Source organism: Camelus bactrianus, chromosome 16 (assembly GCF_048773025.1).
Source record: "Camelus bactrianus isolate YW-2024 breed Bactrian camel chromosome 16, ASM4877302v1, whole genome shotgun sequence".
Lineage (NCBI taxonomy): Eukaryota > Metazoa > Chordata > Mammalia > Artiodactyla > Camelidae > Camelus > Camelus bactrianus.
Window position 1 is genome coordinate 47,825,820 of NC_133554.1, and position 21,042 is coordinate 47,846,861.

The 21,042-nt window shown below is 45.8% G+C and overlaps 1 protein-coding gene across 1 annotated transcript in view; it reads right to left on the bottom strand.

Annotated features, from left to right (window-relative positions):
* Nucleotides 1-21,042, bottom strand: part of PITPNC1 (phosphatidylinositol transfer protein cytoplasmic 1) — a 211,709-nt gene that overhangs the window by 20,246 nt on the left and 170,421 nt on the right. Inside the window, exon 6 of the mRNA XM_074343501.1 lies at nt 17,247-17,342. Coding sequence (XP_074199602.1) covers nt 17,247-17,342 — 96 coding nt within the window. The remainder of the gene's footprint in view (nt 1-17,246; nt 17,343-21,042) is intronic.

A 21,042-nucleotide genomic window follows, 5' to 3' on the forward strand; every position in this document is an offset into this window, starting at 1 on the left:
TCCAGGATTCAAGCTCAGGTCAGCCTGACTCCCAGACCTGGGCTCTCCACCCATAGTCCATGTGGACAGGACATTCTCATCTGAAATTCTGGCACAATCTATTGGAGGGGAACTTCAGTCTCCTCACTGGCAGGATGGTGTTAGTACTAACTCCCTTGTGGGACTGCTGCAAGGCTTAAATTGGATAATGTCGGCAAAGTCCCCAGCCCAACACCCCACAGGTGATGCACAACATACAGGAGACACCCCAGAGCGATAAGAAACACATGACACTGAAACATCCTTAAGAGATACCGTAATGCAATTTTCTTGAATCTCATTAAGCTCCTCAGAAGACAGGCAGCAGGAATCTCTGAGGTGCTGGAGGATTATTATTACTTTGTTATACTGTAGTCGAGTGTATAGAAAAATAAGTGCCAAAGAATACGGCTGCCAACCATCATGCTGGTGTCCTCATGCCAGTGAAAGGCAGGGTGGGCAGTTGTGTCTTCCAGAAGCTCTCACCTGTCAGTACGTGGTGGATGAAATCCCAGGAAAACGGTTTTGCTTATTGGATGCTTATGACTAGGTTCTGGGCCAACGACAAGTGATAGTCTTCAATCTTAAAATCAGTTCCTTTCCCTCTTTCTCTTATGTTTCAGGAACACTCTGTTCCAGGCTGACGTGGCAGAGAGCAAAGCAGACTGCTCTACTGCAGGCTGGTCCCTTAAAGGAAGGGATTTTACTAATTGCACCGGGGTTCTGGAAATACATGGTGGCACACGCAGGAGCTGGTCCCAGCCAAGCTGGGAGCTTCCCTGGCAGGTGAAGCCATCTCCCAAAGGCAGGATGGGTCAGCCTTGAAGTCAGACAGGCTTTGAGTATCTTGGCGGTTATTGAAAAGCTTTCCTGTTGAGGAGTCGAGAGCTACACGGAGATAAACGCAATCCTTTCCTTCCAGTAATCCTCCAAGCTGGGGCGGAGCTCACTTCCCTAATGGGGAACTCAGCTGTGTTAGTTTCCTAGGGCTGTTGGAACAAAGAACCACAAGCTGAATGGCTTGCACAACAGAAATTTATTGTCTCATGGTTGCGGAGGCTAGAAGTCTGAGATTAAGGTATTGGCAGGGCAGGTTCCCTCTGGGGGCTGCAAAGGGGACTCTGTTCTGTGCCTCTGCCCGCTCTGGTGGTGGTTTGGTTCGCTGGCAGTTTTGGTGTTCCCTGACTTACAGATGTATACTCCGGTTCTCCCTGTGTCTCTTCGCACCGTCTTCCTTCTGGGCATGTCTGTCTGTGTCTAAATTTCCCCCTTTCGTGAGGACACAATCATATTGGATTAGGGCCCACTCAACCGCATTTCATTTGATTACCTCTGTAAAGACCCTGTTTTCAAATAAGGTCACGCTCTCAGGTATTGGGGGCCAGGACTTCAACAGATCTTTTGGGGGGACTCAATTCAACCTATAATACCAGGTCAGAGAGGTTTGCACAGGGAAATCTTCTAGATTCCCCTGTGACTCTTTCATAGCTTGTTTACCCTCTCAGTCAATGCTCTTGCTTCGAGGGCCCTGCCCAGCAGCTGGTTAGCTGAGAACATGCCAGGCTGCAAGTTCCTCTGGCTGGGGGCTTCTAAATTCATCCACAGTGAGAGCTCTGGCTCCGGATCCTGTCGGCACTCCCTGGGCTTGGCAGATGGCAAATTGGACCCTTGCTGTTAAAGCCCATCTGTACGGAGAGAGGTGAGCCGGTGCCAGGGCTGTCTCCCCGGGGCCAGATGGACCTCGCTGGCCACCTTTCTGTGTGGGCACATCTTCTTTAGATGGCTTCTTCTCCCCAGGGTTAGTCACACCTTCGGGTCTCATCCATCTTGCACTTGGACAGAGCAGAACAAAGGGGACGCTAAGGGCTTCCTGATTAGCGCAGCCCATGTGAAATGGTGTCCCTGCGTTTGTTAGAATCAGTCTCACACCTGGGAGGTGCAAGGAGAAACCTGCAGGAGACCTTGGCCTGGTTGGAGCACAGCGTGCGTCTCAGAGGCAATATTATCAGCTGACGTTCACCGGGATATAAAGTCTCCGTGATTAATTATGCTTTCAGTTTGAACCACCAAAGACTATAGCCAACAGGGGCTTGCCTTCTTAGCTGAAATTAGAAGGTTTTGATAAATGTTAAATGAAAAAGGGCTAAGCAGTAACCAGCTAGGAATTGCTATATTATGTAACTATAATGCTTGGCCTTCAAATAGGAACGAACGAACAAATCTGAAGAGTATCAGATTTCCCCCCTGCATTCTGGAACTTTCCTTGAAGACCCTGAGGTGTTACAGATATTATTTTCAGGCCCCTTCAATGAATAGCCATTTTAACGAGGTAAAATTTAGCCCCGAATTTGGACCAACACTTCTTGAACTTGAAGCCTAAGAGGGATACACATAAAAATTAGAGCTTTCAAAGAAGCTAGTCCCAACAGACACATATTAATGGATCCCCTTCATGTGAAATGTCCAGAACAGGGTAATCCACAGAGACAGGAGGACTGGCGATCGCCTACGGCCAGGGTAGGCCTGGGGGTAGAAGAGTAGGAGGGTGGTAGCTAAAGCATACAGGGTTTCTTTTCTGGGGTTATGAGACCGTTTTAAATTTGATTGTGGTGATGGTTACCCATATTTGTGAATCAGCTAAAATCCCCTGAATACTACATTTTAAATGGGTGAATTGTATGGTACGTGAGCTAGATCTCATAAAGCTGTTAAAAAAAAAAAAAAAAAAAAAAGCAGAACTAAGGAGCTTTCATAAGTGTGCTTGAGAACTGACCGAAAACTTTACTTAAAAGGTCACCTGCTATGCATCAGCTTAAAACAAAAACAAAACAAAAAACCCCCCTAAATGCAAATTGTAGCCAGAAGCAGCGAATTCTTGCTTTGTTAGCAGTTAATACCTAAAGTGCTATTTTTAAAGCATTTGCTCTTGGCACTAGCGGGTACTGCGAACACCGAACACCGAGTGATTTGTGCTAGTCCTCTGCAAAGCGACTCTCTTAAAGGAGCTTGACTCATAAGGTGTGTCTGACATGTAGAAAGGCAGAGAAAAAGGTGGCTGTGGTCGGGGGAGTGTTTTGGTGGGTGTTCTGAGCTCTTCTCAGTTCGAATTCAGTGCCAGAAAAACTCAAAAGTCTCTACTTGAAGAAGAGGGAGCATGAGAATGGAAAAGTTGGGCACAAACCCCAAACAATGTAATAGTCAGCGGTCTCTAGCCCGGAGGGGGACCACTGCAGGGGCCTTTCAGGTGTTAGTGAGAAGATGAAGGCAAAAGACAACCCCAAGAGATGTGGCCACGAGGAGGTGGAGGATGGAAGGAGGGAGAAGTCACCTTTCTAGCTAATGTTCCTCAAATGCGTGCCGTGTACCAGAGTCTTGGTGGGACACTTTAGATTTACTCTCATTTAATCTCTGTGGGATAAGATGTATTTGAGGTGACTTAGTTTGCAGTATCTAGATGGCCTCAGAATGGGGCTGGTAACCAGAAAGATCTACAGCTTAGTCCACTGACCTCTGAGGAGGGCAAAGAGGGAGGCTGGTGATTGGAACATACAAGCTCTTGGCAAGGAGGTCTGGAGAGCTTCGGGGCTGGTGAACACATCACTGTGCCCAGGTGGGGTGGCATGCCTGGAGAGGGCACGAAAGCTCTGTACCTTCCCCCCTCCCTCCCTCCCCGCCTCATACCCTGGCCTATGCACCTTTTCCATTGGGCTGTCCCTGAACTGTACTCTTTATAATAAACTAGTAAATGTAAGTAAAGTGTTTTCCCGAGTTTTGTGAGCCTTCCCAGCAAGTTCTCGAACGTGAAGACAGCATTGTGGGAAGGAGGGAAAAATAACCACAGTAGAGCATGTGGTGGCCCTGGACTTGTGACTGGCATCTGAGTGAGAGTGGTCTGCTGGGACTGAGTCCTTTAACTTGCAGTGTGTGATGCTAAAGCCAGGGAGTGTCAGAACTGAATTGTATTGTTGACACCTGATTGGTGTCAGAGAATTGGAGAATTGGTGGGTCTTAGCGTAAACACCCTGGAATTCTCCTCACTACAAACCTCTAAAGTAGGACACAATTATCTTCCTTTTGTATAGTGTCCTAGGGAACGCCCCCATGCTATTCCCAGACTCACTCTCCCACAGTTCCATCTCAGCCCTTGCCATGGACTCCTTCCATAAGCCTCCTCCTTCAGAAATCTCCAGGTGGGCAGCAGGCATCAGTCAACCTCTCTGTTTCCTTACAAACTTCTGGGGCCACTTTTCAGTCTCACCCCAGGTTCATGGGATGGCAGTGCTGAGGGTGGACCTGCAGGTTCCCAGCTCAGCAAATAGTTAGCTTTTTTTGGACAGATGCTCCAATTTCTGCAATTAATTCTCTTGGAATTCTCCCTTCACATGGCTTTGGGTGAGGCAAGAAGTGTACCCCCAATGACTCAGAGAACTCCCCATCCCCATCTTCAACGAATGGGGAGAGATGGACGACGGGGTTGTGGTGAGAGGGCCAGCTGGGCCACTGGGTCAGCCCTGGGGAGTACCTGGCCCCCGGGATTAGCAGCTGCCCGTGGGATGTGGACCTATAACTCTTCTTTGTCCCCAGCTTTGGGCCTGGTCCCCACTTCCAGAGCAACAAGAGACGTCTCCCTAATATACTGTTACATAAAGCTAACCTGTTCCTTTCGGCATGAACAGATATAACTTGATATATTTAAGGTTGCCTCTAATCAAGACCAATAAGGTCATTCAAGGGCCCGCTGGAGAGGACCCCACCTTACTGTGTGACAGTGAGAGGCCAGCCACCAGCTCTCCTAATAGCCGGTGAGCCAAGCTCTTCCCATAAAGGGGGCTGTTAGGACCTGGCTCCCTTTGCAGAATTTGAGCTGGGCCTGTGTGTTGTGGACGGTCCCAGCTCGCTCTGATCTTAGCTGTGCTGTTTGGACATAGGCCATGAAGCACTGATAACCATATCATATATCTATACTGAGGATATACAATTTGGCCCATAGACAGCTTAAGCTTATTAAATCAAAAACTCATAATAGACTAACAAATATTCTTGATGACTTGCAACATGGCAACGGCGATCAGCGCTGGATTAACTGTCCCTGCATCTAGCTTGCTCCTCCTGTACTGTATTATTTTGGGAAACTTGGACCTCCAGCTTGTTGAACAGAAACTGGGATAGAGATATTCAATAAGCCAGTCGATCTGTATTTGAAGGCAATAAAAGATTTCCATTTTCAAAGCTGGAATAGATTTCAAACTTATTTTAGCTTAAGAACTCATTTTGTTTTCCCAAATATAATATTATTTGGAATCCCAGTATATACAGAAGGTAAAAATAATGAATGGATTTCTTGGACTATTTCAGCCTTCATTGTTTGACACAATACATTTTATTGTTTACTGGGCTCAAAGCATTTCTATGGGGTCCTCTTTGGGGAGCTTTGGAATGAGACACCTCTGGGTCTGAATTTCTGCTCCAGCAAGGGCTACCTGTGTGAACCTGGGCAAGTTATTTAACTCAAAGACTTTTGTGGGGATGATAAAATGAGAAGAGGAATGTTTCCCCAACTGTGGTCTGTGGGCGTACTATTCGGGGGCTATGACTTTTATTTTTTCTTTAATAGATTCCTGTATTACTCAGTTGTGGGATGGCCAGGTTTTGTTTTTTCCAGACCAGGTTTGTTTTGGCCAGCTCGCTATTTTCTAGAATGTTCACAAGGAGAAAAGTTTTCCTAAAAGATGGGGAGTCAAGTTCTATCAGATCATTAAACCTAAAGAGGGTAACCGAGGGGCTGGGAAAACCCCCTTCCTCTTCCTTATTTACTCTGTCTTTCCCCAGGATCCTCCCTTCATATGGTCAGTGAGGCTCAGGGGTAGCGAGATACATTTCAGGAGAAAACAAATTTCTTTCTTAAAAAAAAAAGGAGCGTTTTTAAAAAGATAGACAACAGTGTTTGTACCCCCAGCTTTACCTGAAGGAGCCAGCTTGGTGGGGGAGGAGAAGCATAATCTTTGGGGTTTGAATCGAGACTGCCTGAAACTTCTAGCAAGCTACTTAGACTCTGAGCCTCAGTTTCCCTGTCTATAAAATGGAAATAATATCTAGTCTACTGGGTGGTTAGCATTAAATGATATAATTGAATAAAACAACTTAGCAAGACTTTTCTTTTTCTCAAAAGTTAGTTCCTGTCCCTCTAAAGCCAGGTTTAGCAACCCTGTGAGAATCTGTTGAAACTCCTAAGGCCCAAGTTAATGAGCTGGTAATTGTATGTCTTTCTTTGGGCCCCTTAACAATAAAAGATGAAGACAAGCAACTTAATAGCACCTATTCTTTTTGGATATTTTTGGAGCAGAAGCTGAACAGTTGTACTTGGAGTATGAAAAAAAAAATGAAGAAGTGGAGGAGAGAGTCACTGAGAGAGAGAGAGTCTTAGTTCTCAAGGGAAAAAAAAAAACTACTTCCATCATCCCAGAGTTGCAGCCGTAGATTCTCAGAGCTAGTTGGGAAAGGGCTCGGGCAAGATCTAGCCAGAGGATCTGATGGACACTGATTATGGTCTTTGACTGGAGGAAATAAACTTTGATAAGGGTTGATCTGAAGCCAGTCCCCAACTCAGGAGCAACGTGGAGACAACTGCACAAATGTATATTATAAAAACACTATTAGCTGGCAAGGAAGGCATTGAATATGACTCTACAGATGACAGATGGTACCAGATTCTCAACAGATGGAATGCAATTCAAAGGTATTGACCCCTCCCTCGGTAGGGGAATGGGCAGTCTTCCAGGCTTACGTTGCTATTTCCTTTTGCCTCTACAAAAGTAAGTAGTAATAAAATGGTTTAAAAATGTGAACACGGTAAATGGAGCTCTCCGAGGCAGACCTTCCCTACCTTGAATGGATAATAGGTGTGACAAGGTACTTTGGCCCCTGGGGAAGCAGACTGGGCCTCCTGACCCTGTGGGGTGGTCATCTTTACGCAGGAGCTCCTGATATGCCAATCAAAATGCATCACTTTCTATGTGCATCATGGCATGAAAAAGGTTAGGAAGCTCTGCTCTGAAGCTATTCCCCCGAACCTGGTGCATTTACACACAGATCCTTGGGTTCCATCTTACTGGGTCTGGTTTGGTAGGTGCAGAGAGGGTCCCAGGCATCTGTACTTTTTTAAAACCTTCTAAGGTGATTCTAATCAGAATTGGGAACTCTGCTCTAGGGGCCATGAAATTCTGGTGTTTTAATAAGACTAAAAACAGCAGAGGCTATTGTAGCTGGCCTGAGTTCTGAGCAACTTGTGAATTTAATGGCTGTCTTCTTGAAAATACAGAGGGAGGTTCTCCATGAGATGGAACTGAAGAAGAGTTTGGTTGCATCTATTCACTTCTGGCTGAAAGTCTTCAGCCCTTTGGAACCTGCTTCCTTCTTTTAAAGTCTTAACTATTATTCTTCTAAAAACACTGGGTAAAAGGCTCATGGTGGACAGTTAATGAAGTGCTCAAACTACCTTGGGTAGCATCCTGGGACTCCCAGTGCCACAGATTGCTCCAAGTTGGCAAACCAAACAGTAAATGTAACCTCTAAGGTTTCTTAGAGGTGATGTATCAGAGACACGTGCCAGTCTGAATTCAGGTTAAACAATAACAAAAGTAATAACAACACATTTAAAAAAAAAGTCTCAATGGTACAGATGGCTCTACTTTCTGAAGGATCTTGCTGCACCTGCAGAAAACTCTGTGATCTTGTGAACTGGAGTGTTGAAAACAACCCTCTGCTTCCCTTCCCCATTCACGCCAACAAGTAAAAAGCAATACACAAACTCCCATAGCCCAACTCATGGCAGCCACTCTCCCAAGACACTTGGTTCCTACTAAGCAACCATCCCAGCAACCCATCTGCAGATCTCAATGTTAAAGCAGGAAGAGGGAACATTCATGAAATGCTTATTATGTGCCAAGACCGTGCTGGTCTTTTTAATGCCTTCCTTGCCTTTCACATCATCTCACTGCAGCTCTGCTCATCTCTCCATCCATCCAGTCATTTGAAGGAAGGAGGAGATTCAAGATGGTGAATCCTCATTGGTGCTGATGAACTACAATGGCTGTGATTGCCAGGGAGGTGTCCCAAAGCCAGAGCCCCTTATTACATTAGGGCTGAGTTTCATCTCCACATGGAAAGCCTGGGCTGGGAATCCCCATCCATACGTTCTAGAGGTTACCTTTCCCAGAGATCCCTCTTCAACAAACTCAGTGGTTTCTCCCTTCAGTGGATGTTTTGCTAGGTTGAATCTTGCCTCTTAGGGCATGGAGCAATTTCCCCAGGGGCTCTTTCTATTGAGTCAAGGACCCAATGACACAATCGGCAGCTCCACTCCTGGCAGACTTAGAATCTCTGGCTTTGATCTGACATTTAGGAGTTCATTTGCCTTGGCTTTGTTTGACCTAATTGGTTTGGCGTTTCACTACCAAATCCAACTGGTAAGATTTGGAATGGCTACCCTGGGCACTGAGCTCTGGAGAACCTCATTCATGAAAATTATTTCAGCAGTTTAAACCGTTTTTTTTCCCCCTTGAAAAATTAAAACACAAAAATCCTTTCTCTAGGATGGAATTGGGTAGTACCGTCTTCCAGGTACTCCCAGTAAAAATTGGCTTTGCTCACAGCATTGTGGTAGCTCCACATTATTAGGCCAAAAGAACAGCAGTGGTTTTAAAAATCAGCATTCAGCATGGTATTTCAGCAAGACTTGGTGGCCCAGGTTTCTTTTCCTTGGAAGAAATGAGAACTGAAAGAGAATACCTATTTGTTCACTGGGAAGTGAGCTGCCCATTAGTGGCCTAAAAATGATGCAGTCAGGGTTGTTGAAGGCTGGACTCCTGTTTAATGCCCTGTTATTCCAAAGGTTTCTTTTCATTAACAAAGCATTGTTGCTGCCAATACAGATGAAGGTGATTTGTTTATGAAAGGGGTAACAGAAGAGGGAGAGAAGTAGGTTGATGGGATGGAGAGTTCTAAACCTCTTCGTGTCCAGGCTCCTGCCCTTACCATCCCCTAAGAGAGTTAGCCTCTCTGGTGTGGTCACAAATGGAGACGTCTTGCAAGGTGGCTGGTGACCCTGCTTGGAAAGTTTTCGGCTACTTGCTGAATAAAATCCAAATTCCTTGGCTCGGTATTCAAGGCTCTTCTTTTCTGTTTCAGACAGTTGCTCACGGACCCTCGAACATGCGGTGGAACCCCCTACATTCTCACTGTTTTTGCTCTCACTTACTACACTGCTTTTCAATACAACTTCTTTAAAATTCAGTGTGCTCCCACACAAGTGTGGATCAGAGGGTCATTTAATATAGCTTTGGAGCAGGGACAACTTGGCTCTTTCTAACAAGATTTAAACCCATGTACCCATTGACTCAACAATGTTCACTTTTAGAACATATTCTACAGAAATATTAAAACAGTACCAAAAAAAAAAAATAGCATGAGGATGTTTCTGGTACTGTAATAGCGAAAGAATGGAAATACCCTAAATGGCCACCAAATGGAGAATGGCATAATCATGCAATGGCACATTATACAGTCATTATAAAGCCTGCTGGAGAGATGTGTGCTGCCCCGGAAAGATGGCAAGCTTTATAGCATTAGTGAGAAAATGCAGCTGCAAAGTTGCACTGTGTGAGCTCATTTTTATGAAATAATGTTATGTATGCATTACATTGAAGTCTAAACACCATAAACACCAACTTTAACGACACCTGTCTCTGTGATGAGGCATCTTAGGACATTTGCTTTTTCGACGTTACATATTTATATCACGTTGGAATTTTTTTTTTTTAAAGGATCACGAATTACTGTGTGAACAGATAAAACAGGAAAGATAAGCAGCGTCTAAGGGCCCAGTTCAGATTCCACCTGACCTGTAAAGCCCGCCCTGACCACTTCTGTTTGCGGAGCTGTGGTGATGGTGGAGCACAGGAGTTTTAGGGGAGTGAATCCCGCGTGATGAGAAGGCAGTTCTCCTGCTGCCTCGGGCTGTGCTGTCATTTAGCCTGTGTGTCAGACCATATCCTTGCAACCAGGCTTCTTAAAGGTGAAGGTGTCCCGCTTTTTGTTTTACCCCACAGACTGTGTCCCCACCCAGTGTCTTGCACTGTGTCTTCACAAAGTGTTATGTTCTCAAAGATCAGAGGAAGGGCAGAACTCCTCTCCAGCCTTGCTGGGACAGAGGCTCCCCGGCCAGGCTGACCGGATCCCCACTCCCATACAAAGGAAGCCACTCAAATATCACCTAAGCCTCTCTCTGGGCCGGACACCCACTGCCTTTCTGGATTGATGGACAGGATGTCGTCCAACTTGTAAAGGGGGCTGGGGGGCAGGGGGAAAGAAAAAGAAAGCCAGTTCTTATTATCCAAGGAGCGCCCAGCCCCAGTAAATTGGAACCCATCACAAAACAGCTGTGTTATTCTCAGAAAGAAACAGATGGACGGAGGGAAAAGGGGGAAAAAATGACAATAACAATACAACAACAAACTGAACTCCACCACATACCCCAGCAGGAGGCAGCTGGGTTAAATCTGGCCATTTGGAGATAATTGAAAATTTTTACCACCCTCAACCGCCAAGATGTAGACCACCACGAAAATATTTTTAATTTGAGGGAGCAGAGTGGTTTGGATACAGCACTTTGTACTGAAGGGTGCAGCTAAGTACGACAGACAGTATTTACTCATTTCATCTCTCTGTTCTCTTTCTGGGGGCCCCCTGGCCTTAGCAAACAGCATTTAATCTCTCACCCTTGACAGTTACTGGGAAAGTTAGATGTATCTCTCTGTTCCTTTCCCTTTCCCTTAAGAGACAATTTAGGGGATATTTAGGGGATATTTAGGTTGGTGTGACCAATGAACTGGCTGCCAAGGATTTCTTAGTCCAGTAAAACTCTATAATCCAGGAGCCTAGGGGTGAGTTCCAAAGAGTCCCCTTAGTCACCCAACTCAGCGGGAAGGCTCTGAATCAAATCCTGCCTAAAAACTCCCCTGGCACCCCACTACATTCACTTACACCACCTCCGGGGTGCGTGCTTCTGGGAGAGTCTCATGTATTCCTTCATTGCTACCCGAGTTCAAAGCATTGTAAATTTCCCTAATTTTTCCATTAGAATTATTATGCTCTATTTATCACTGGTAAAATGGAGACTTCTTTTGTATCTTCCAAAGCGAAGAGAAAGAGGAATTTTCTTTATATATATATATATAAATATATATAAAAGATCAAGTTCAAAGGGTAGTGGAGACTAGGCATAATCATGGCCTTTGTAGTTTCAGTGCCTAGCACAGAGCCTGGCACACAGTAGGTACTTAATAAATGCAAGCTAAGGAAATTAATCAATGAGTTCTGCTCCTAATAAGATTTTACTGAATTCTGTGTCCTTGGGTTGGTCTACAGTGGAGACGTCACCACGGTGGGCATTTCGGGCTGGATAATTCTCTGTTGTGGGGGCCATCCTGTGCATTGTAGGGTGTTTAACAGCATCCTGGGCCTCTACTCACCAGATGCCATAGCAAACAACTCCCCACCAGTGGTGACAATCAAAAATACCTCCAGACATTGCCAGATGGCCGCTCGGGGGGAGAATTGGCCCTAGTGGAAAACCACTGGTCTATAGACTCCCCCTTGGCTTTACATAAATCATTGAAGATTTAAAAAAGCTAAGCACAGGGAGGTAGGTATATAGCTCAGTGGTAGAGCGCATGCTTAGCATGCAGAAGGTCCTGGGTTCAACCCTAGTACCTCCATTAAAAAAAAAAGAAATGATGTTGATTTAAAAAAAAAGCATAAAACATCCTCTATTTCTAAACCTCCTCCACCAGAAAATCATTTCTTTTTTCCTTTTCCCCCTTTCTACTCAAGGCACATCTGAACAATTAGGGGCTGTGTGTGCCTCCACCTTCGTGTCTCTGGGGGAAAGCTGCAGGGGGGGCAGCAACTAGGAGGCCACTAGAGATGCCATTCCCCTGATCACCCCGGTCTTGTAACTGATGCCAAGACTTATAATCGACTGCAGTTAGCCCAGGAGGAAGAGCGCTGGCCTTTAGCCAACACCAAAGGCCTCTGAGCTAGAGCTCCCTACACCTGACTTCTGGATGCTGTCTAGGCGAGACTCGCCCTGGAGGCTGGGTGTTGAGATTAGTTCCTGCATCCCAAATGGCCAGCTCAGCTCTGCAGGCCCAGGCTCACCACCTGTGTCCTCTGAGGGCATGCCGTGACTTATCGTACGAAGTTCCTCATTCCTGCGCTGGGCTCTTCACCTTGAAATCTTGGCAGAGCAGCAAAGGGATGGAAATCTTGGCAGAGGAAAGAACCCGCGTATCAACCACACAACAAGTACAGCCCGCTCAGACTTTGGCTTCCCTTCATCTTTGCTGCTCTGGTGGTGCTAATGTGACTTGGTGCAAAGAGATTTGTGAGTGTGACAGGGGTGCAGGGCCTTGGTGGGGCTGAGGCTCAAGGAGCTGCTCTCTGTGCCTGAGAAATTACACGGATTTTGTTTTGTTTTGTCTTTTTGTTTTTGAAACAAGGCAGCACTGCCCTGCAGAGTCCTGCCATCCATATGAGAGCAAAATCTGAGACTAAGAGGCTCTTGGGAGGGGCAGCTCAGGCCCCTGCTGTGGATGGCAAACAGCAGCGCTGCAAAATGAGGATCAAGAGGGCGCCGGGGGGGCCAGCAGCTGATTCTGTCTCCAGAGCATCCTTCTGCATCTCTGGTTAGTGGTGCCATGAGGGCCACCAAGCAGAGGGTGTCCAGTGGAAAATTTCCAGCTCCAGTCACTTTAACGAGAGAGGCATTCTTGCCTCTCATGTGGTTTGGAGGTTTCCAGGGAGAAAGGGAAAAAGGAAAGAAAGTACTTCAATCCCCTGTTAGCCTGGATGGCGGTGGGTGGGTGATGGGAGCTGAGTGGTGACCCTGATAACCCCAGTTTGAATGCCTAAGTATCAGAAATCTCAGGACAGATTGAGCCCACCAGCATTTCGGCTTTCTCCACAGAAAATGTGTTCCTATTTATGATGCTGACACAGTCAACTTATGAAGATGGATCAGAAGAAAAAGCCCATAAAGCTGTTGGTTTCAGATTAAAAAAAAAAAAAAGGAACTCTGATTCACAACTATTAGCTTAATGGCAACAAATGCCATTTTCAGTGATCGTGCTTTCCCTGAAATTGTCGCTGCTAGAAGGGAAAAAGAAAGCCCATGGCTTTCACTTATTCATTCGACAACCGTTCTGTGAGCAGCTGCTACGTGCGGGCACCATGCTAGCTGCCGGGGTATGCGGATCAAGAAGACAGCTCTTGTCTTCCTGGAGCTTAATATGCAGCCACGAGCTAGCATGAGCTAGCATGATCTAGAAGCCACAGACCAGAACTCTGCTGCCAGTGAGCAGGGAACAGGGCACGTAGAAAAGCCCCCAGAGGGAATGTCAGGTTTGAACTGAAGTCTAAAGAGGTGTAACTAGAAGCTTCCCAACTGAGAGGCACGGGGGTGAGGAGGGCCGGAGAGCGGAGAAGGCAGAGGGCCATGCTAAGGGACCCGGCTTCCCCCCTGGCCAGTGAGGGGTTTTAAGCAGAAAACGACACGGTCAGATTTCATTTTAGGAAGAAACTCTTATGGTGGGGAGAAGGATGTTAATTACTTAGTGCACGGAGGAGAAATTTATTTGGAAATGGTTTGCCTTCTGTATCGGTTATTTCCCTTCCTCTTAGTCCCTGGCAACGACACCCAACCAGACAGGCTAGGACAGTGCTTCTCTCCCTCCTGGTGGGTTCACACTGGATTCTGGAAGTTGAATGATGGTGTGGTTGGGTCACAAGGGAGTCCCATGAAGAAGACTTTCCCTATGATTTTTTTCACAGGGTCCCAACTATGCCTTTTCCTTTGCAGTCTAACTGCCAGAGCGAGTGAGAAAAAATTCTCCCTGCAATGTAGGCTGCTAGTCCTCTGGCAAGTCATGCCTGACAAACAGTGTGCAGGGCTGAGACCTCTGGGGCCCCTTTCTTCACATCCGTTAAGTAACCATAAGGCAGGCAGGGGTGACTCAGTGTGAGAGCTCAAACTAGACTTCGTTCATCTCCAATGACCTTTTCCTCTAGGGCGGGGTTTCTTAGCTTTGGCATAATGACATTTGAGGCCAGATAATTCTTTGTTGTGGGGGAGGGGTGCTGTCCTGTTCCTTATAGGATTTGGTTAGTGGCTGGTAGCACCCCCAAGTTGTGACGGCCAAAAATGTCCCCAGATACCGTAAACGTTCTCGTGGGGCAAGATCACCCCCAGGCGAAAGCCACGGCTCTTAGAGGCAGTTTTCCATTCTCATCTTACTGGATTGCTCAGCAGCATTCAGCAAACTGATCTCCCTCTTCTCTTGAAACCTGCATTCCTTGGCGCACTCTCCTTGTTTTCCTTCTAACTGCCTGGCCAGTTCTTTGTAGGTTCCTGGGGCTTCCCCACCCTCCTCCTGATCTCCAAATACTGACTTTTTTGCATGGTCCTGAATCGCTCTCCCATTATACTGTATGCTTTCTCCCTCTCATTCATCCTCAGAATCTTAAATTCTTCTATTTGTCAAATAATTGCCAATTTGTCTCCAAGCCCAGATTCCTTGTCTAAGCTCCAGACTCATTTCTGTTTGTTCTAGATGGCTCATTGGCATCACAGAATCCGCCCATCTTTCTCCAAAATCCCTTCCTCTTCTCACCCCCACCTATCTGTTGTCCAAGCCATAAACCCTAAGGTCATCCCGACTCTTTCTTTTCTCTCATCTTCATATCTGGTCCATGACCAATCCCTGTCAATTCCATCTTCAACATATTCCTCAAAACCACCTGCTCCCAGCTCTCCAGTTCAAACTACCATAGAACCTAAATAACCAACAGTGTAGATAAGTCCGATGACCTCAGTGGTTTCCTGACTTCCACTCTGCTCCCACTCAGTCCATTCTCCATCCAGAGCTACTTTCAAAAGCACAAATCACATGATGCCCAGGTTTAATTTCTTCCAAAGCATTCTACTGTATAAAATCTGAGTGCATTCTACTGTACTTGAATAAAATCTAAGTGTCTCAGCATGGCCCCATCCTCCTGTCCAACCGCCCCTTGTGTCATTTTTCCTTTTGTTTCTGCTGCTGCCACCACGCTGGCCTTCTTTTGCCTCCTCATATGTATCACTTTGGGACCCCCCGCACATGCTGTCACCTTCACTGGGAGCACTGTCCCCCAGCTCTTTTCATCCTCTGGGCCCCAGCGTGTCATCTCTTCCTGGACATCGCTCCTGATGTCATCCTCTTAAATTCAGTTTCCCTATCATGGTCTCTCCCTGCCTGCTGCCTTATGACACATGTGACTTCTAACTCTGTATGTACTCATGTGATTATTTCTTTATTGTTTGGCTCCCCCCAATAGATTGGAAGTGTCCTGGAGAAGAGACCCTCAGTGTCTCTTCTGCTCAAAGCCATGTCACCACTTAAATATTGTCTGTGACACTCAGGGAGTACTCAGAACATATTTACTGGATGAAGGACTATTCACCCCTCATTTCCTTGGTCAGACTGCATCTAGAAAAGAATACTTTATGACCCAGGAAAATGAATGACTGCGAAGCATGAAAAAATTCTCCTCGAATATCTGTGTAAGTGAAAAGAAGCTTCCGGTGGTGTTTCTTGGAAGTATAAAAGCACCGGGAGATGAGTCAGGCACCCAACGACCAGAAATGAGACTTGTTGATTTCATCATCAGTATTTCACACTCGTCCTAAGACTTTCCACCGAATCAGGAGGAAAATCCCTGAGTGCCAGGCAGGACCACACCAAAGCAATCTAAGGGGAAGAGCTGCAAGTATTTCAGAGTTTTCTGGCAACACTGCCTTTCTAGAAGGCCTGTGCTCCCAAAGAGGCAAGGACATCTGGGTAAGACAGCAGACTCCCAGGGCCAAGGAGCCATGGAGTGAGGGGGCAGCAGCTCCACCCAATGCATTATGATGGTTTGCACATCATCGAAGCCCTCCTCTTGAGGAGGACCACAGTTATGCAGACAGCATTTTACTTTGTTTCTCTGAAAATTCACAAGTGTGGCTGGCTGCAGAGTGTAATATAAATCGATGACATTCAAAAGCTCAACCTTTGAGTCACACTGAGAGTAATTCACATCGGCCTCTCCCAGTCTATGAAGGGATGGCAGCTGCAGAGCACACGCCTGCAATTAAGCAGCTAAGCCTTTGCTAAGATCAGGTTAGACTTTGATATCCAAACGAATCCCAAAATGTGGAGACAAAAAAACCTGAACCACATTGGGAGCCCAGTGTGTGTCACGGTAGAATTAATTTTTACTGGGTTTATTTATTATGTCTTAAATCAGCTCTAGAGAATCTGAGCGAAGAGTTTTAAGGTCCATGTGTTACAGCTCAAGGACGAGACTGGAGCCCTGAGTCCAAACATGCAATGATTGGCTGCATGTTGCTAAACAGCAAAAATAGCCCAGCAACTGTTGTCGTTGTAGGGCTGGGACGTTATTTACAAGGGGGTCACCCAAGTTCCATCAGCAGCCGTTAATAAAATACTAACAGGATATAAATGGTGACTTGCACCAATGGTAAAATAAAAAGGTTGCACTGAGGCAAACAGGAGATCCTAGTAGGTGGAAGACTTAGAGAAAGATATTCTCTTAAATTTAGTCTCAGTGAAGAAGAAAAAAGAAGAGAGTTTCACGAAGGCACTTCCTGTTTTGAGAGAAAGGTTCTGTGGAGACATGAGCTGTCCAAGTGTCAATATTCACCCAAGGAGGATTGATTGGGCATCTTTTTTGTGTTAGACCCCAAAGTTACAAATAAAACCCATCGTCTGCAGAGGGGAAGACAGGCTGGGCAGAGACCTGGCCAAACAGGAAGCCAGAGGTGGCTGCTGTATTTTAGGGAGGCCAGGGTGTTGGGTGCTTCAGCCTTGTGAATATTTCACGGCCCAGAATGATGGCAGAGCTGGGGAGACAGGAAGACGAAATTGAAATTGAGTGGCTGCCGGGGTTAACAACGGGCCCTGAGAAGTAGGGACTTAATTTTGAGACTCACAGTAAAGAATCCAGCAAGATGTGAAACCAAATTGAATCAACACAAAGACAGATGGAAGCCTCCCAGGTCAGGGCAGACTTAATAAATGTTTGTTGAATGAATGAATGACTCTCTCCCACATGCCACCCCAGCTATCGCTCACCTCAGATTCTTTGTAGTAACGTTCTGGAATTTCATCGCAGGCAATATCGATAAAGCAAACTTCTCTCTCCAGGTCTTTGGCTTCATTGTCAAAAATCTGAAAGAGCAGAGCAACATATCAAAGGTTAGTGATAGCAGGTGAGATCGTCAAGGTGCCCGCGGGTTGGCCCAACGGTGCTTGAGGTGGAATAACACCCCACAGAGCATCTCCGCGTGGCTCGGTGCCCCTGGCTAGAGCTTTCCGCCTGCCTCAGAATGTGCAAGAATCATGAGACGCTTTTATTCATCGCTTACATTTTGTCACATCAGAGGCAGGTGTAGCATCAATCACCACTTGGTGAGGGAAGAAGAAAAAGCAGGCTGTTTTTAGAAGTTCAAGAGTGAAGAAATAAATCTCTTCCAAAAATGGTCTGCTGATTTTTGGCAGCTCATCTGAACGGGGGGGGGGGGGGGGAGGGAAGAGGCTAGAAAGGGTCTGGCTGGATATGAGACAAAAAGCAGTAATATAGCCCGAGATTTAGAGAAAAAAAAATGTGGGTTTTTTTTTTTCATTAAAACGTTTACATATATTTAATTTCAGAAATAATACACGCCCATTGCAAAAAAATACAGATAAACAAAAAGAAGAAAATAAAGATCGTCCATAACTCCATTATCCGGTGTATTATTCTTGATCATTTAAGAGCACGATGTCCTTGGTGCCCAGAGTGGTAAGAAGGTAGAGCCTGAAGAGATACTGAGATGGCTTCCTGCCAATCTATGCCAGGTTCCACTGGCCCAGAATGTCCATCGCTTGCAAAAAATTATGTAAGACAGCCATACATATAGATACACATTTCCGTGGAAAGATTAAGTTTCTCCAGTTTTTCCTGTTGCCATTTTTTTTCTGATCTAAAGGGTTGATCTTCCCGGTCCTTCTGAAGGATAGTAAACAGATTAAGTTTGCAAAACCACTTCATCCTTGGAGACAGTCTTAACTGTATCCCTAGCTCACTATTCAGCAGGGGAATAAACAGGGGAGTCATCCACTAGGATTTAATTAAATCTGACTCTCTTGAAGAGAATGAAATATTTTGGAAGAACAGGGTGGTTGATGCCTAAGAATGCTGTCTGGATACAAATTTGGTGCCTGTTAACAACACAATCTCCCACAGGACAGCATCTGCAGGACTCTTAACACGTTAAACTCTCTCTGGTTTGGTTCTCGGGTTGAAACTATTAGTCCGTTCCAAACTCTTTCTGAATAATATTTGTGCTGGTATTTATCCTCCTAGTCTGCTGTTTGTTCTGTCCCCTATTTTCTTCTAAAATGGTGGGAGACAGGACCCTTCAGATTTGTTCAAGGAGATTAACTCCCCATTCTGACCTGAGGTGGCCACTGCATTTTCCTTACAGGCAGAGAAAAACTGGCTCTTGGATCAGCTCTGATTCCTTCCTCAGCCACTTGAAATCAAACGCTTGGGGACACTCTCAAAGTGTTTGGGAGGGACATGTAGATTGCTTTGAAATGAAATGGAGAGATAGTGGGAAACCAAGTTCGAGTCTGAGTGGAGAAATACACTGTGAAATGAAACACTGGGTCTCAGGTGGTTTGTGTGAGTGTTTCTCTCTCTCTCTCTTTGGCATGAGTCTCTTTTAAGTGTGTGCAAGAGAAGATATGTGCCTCGTTAAGAAAACAAAACAGAATGGAACACCCCCGAGGGAAATGAACTTCTAGACGGTAAATTACAAGAGAAGTTAGAGAGGTTTTGACATTTATTGGTGGTAAAATTTACGGGACTGAAAGAAGGGGAAGTACAACAGGGGTCAAGGAAGTTATTGACAGATTAGGTAGCTTTGTCTAATTTAATTCAGATACTTTTGGATCACCCATTATCGCATTAGTACTTTATTGCCCTTCAGCTCCTGATTCACCCTTTAGTCTCTGCTCTGAGATGGCAGACTGGACCCTGTGAGCACCTCACTACAGTGAGTGTGTCATTAGGCCGTGGCTTAGAGGGACCCTGCAGGGAGAAGGGGGCTTCTCTTCCTGGTTTAGATCTTATTCCTGCTGCAGAATCTGTCAGTGGAGGGGACACTCAGTGGTGCTCTGTCCAAGCTGCATGCCCAGGGGGCGTGGTTGCTTGGTGACCTTGGAGTCCTGGCCTTCCCGTGGCCCTTCCGATGTAGACACCATGCACTCCAGGCCTTGCATTGCCAGTGGCGCCCTGACTCTGTGTACCTGCCCACCAGTCTCATCTCACCTGTACCCAGAGGACTGATTTCTGCTGCCCAGCAACTGTGGACCAGCTCTGGTCCAGGAAACCAAGCAAACTTCTCTGCCATCCAGTGGGCTACAACCACAACTTCTGCAAGGAAGCCTGGGCCCTGGCCATAGAGGTGGACCCTTCCAAGTTTGTTCCTCCTTGTGTACACTCCCTCAGCCTTAGGTAACCTTTAGATTTCTCTTTACAGTTTTATAGTTACTCCTGTCAAAGTTTAATAATTCCTTATGTTACACTCTCCCTGTTCAAATTATTGTGTGATTTATGCTTCCTGATTGGGCCCCAACTAGAACACCCATTGCATGCAAAATGGTGCCCTTGGCCTTTGTGGCCGCATAGATTAGGAGGGCTGAGTTCCTGCCCTTAAGGAGTTCTTGCCCACGTAGTGGGAAGCTAGTCTCAAAAATCCAAGGTGGAATAAAGTATTTGCTATAAAACAAAGAACAGACTGTAAAGCTAGGGAGAGGATTCATTTAGGTTGACTCAACAACTACGTGGTCAGGATAGTATTATTATTTACAATTTTCAGATGAGAAAAGGCTCAAAGAAGTAAAGAGCTTTGCCCACGGTCACACAGCCAGTCGGCAGAGAAGCTCAGATTCAGGGCAAGTCTCCAGGCTTCACAACCAGCCTCCTCCAGTGATAAAAGGCTGCCTCTTGGCACCCAGTCGAGAAGATAAATATCAATCAAAAGTGCTTCCTAATTTTCTTCCAGAAAGAAGAAATTGGAATCTGGTTCTCCTCCTGCTACCTAGAAATGTATGTCCTGAGCAGCTGTCATTGGGAACTCCCCAAAGACTTGGAGCTTTTCTGCTGAGATTGCAGTAGAATCTACTTAGGTAGCTTTCAGGTCAAACTCTGGACTACTGCTTTGATACAACACTGATTCTCACATCAAAGTCCATGAAGTACCAAGTACTGCTGTAGTCAACATTTCAGGGTGGTGTCCCCAGCACCTGAACAAAGCCACACACAAAAAATCACTTTGAGGACCTCAACACCCTCTTCAAGCTTGAGGTTACAAAGAGTCTTAATTTCCAGTAAATAATTAATCTCCCTATGATTAGAGACTTTAGGAGAGGCTTGTAGGTCTTCAAGAAGTACCTCCTGAATCCCTGGAAGATATTAGCTTCTATTTCCAAAGAAGAATCTATGGCAGGAATATTGCTTACTAATTGATCTTAGATTCCTTCCACGAGCCCAAGTTCCACTTCTTTGATGGTAAGCACATTAACTTTCCATAATTCCCAGTACGGGGCTCAACGTAGACTGTAAACCTCATAGTATTGGCTGACAGGTCCTAGGCCGAGAATCAGGAGAGCTGAGTTTGAATTCAGTTATCTCCTCTGTGTAACCTTGGGTAAGACCCCGAACCTCCTTTGGGTCTTCCAGATGAGGAGCTTCCAGATGAGGATCTGCAGATGGATAGGCATCAGGGAGTTGTAAAATATCCTGGAATTACATCCCAAATTTGGGGAGGTGCTTTTTCTCTGGAGAGAGGGTTTGACCACTCTCATCTGCTTATCAAAGAGA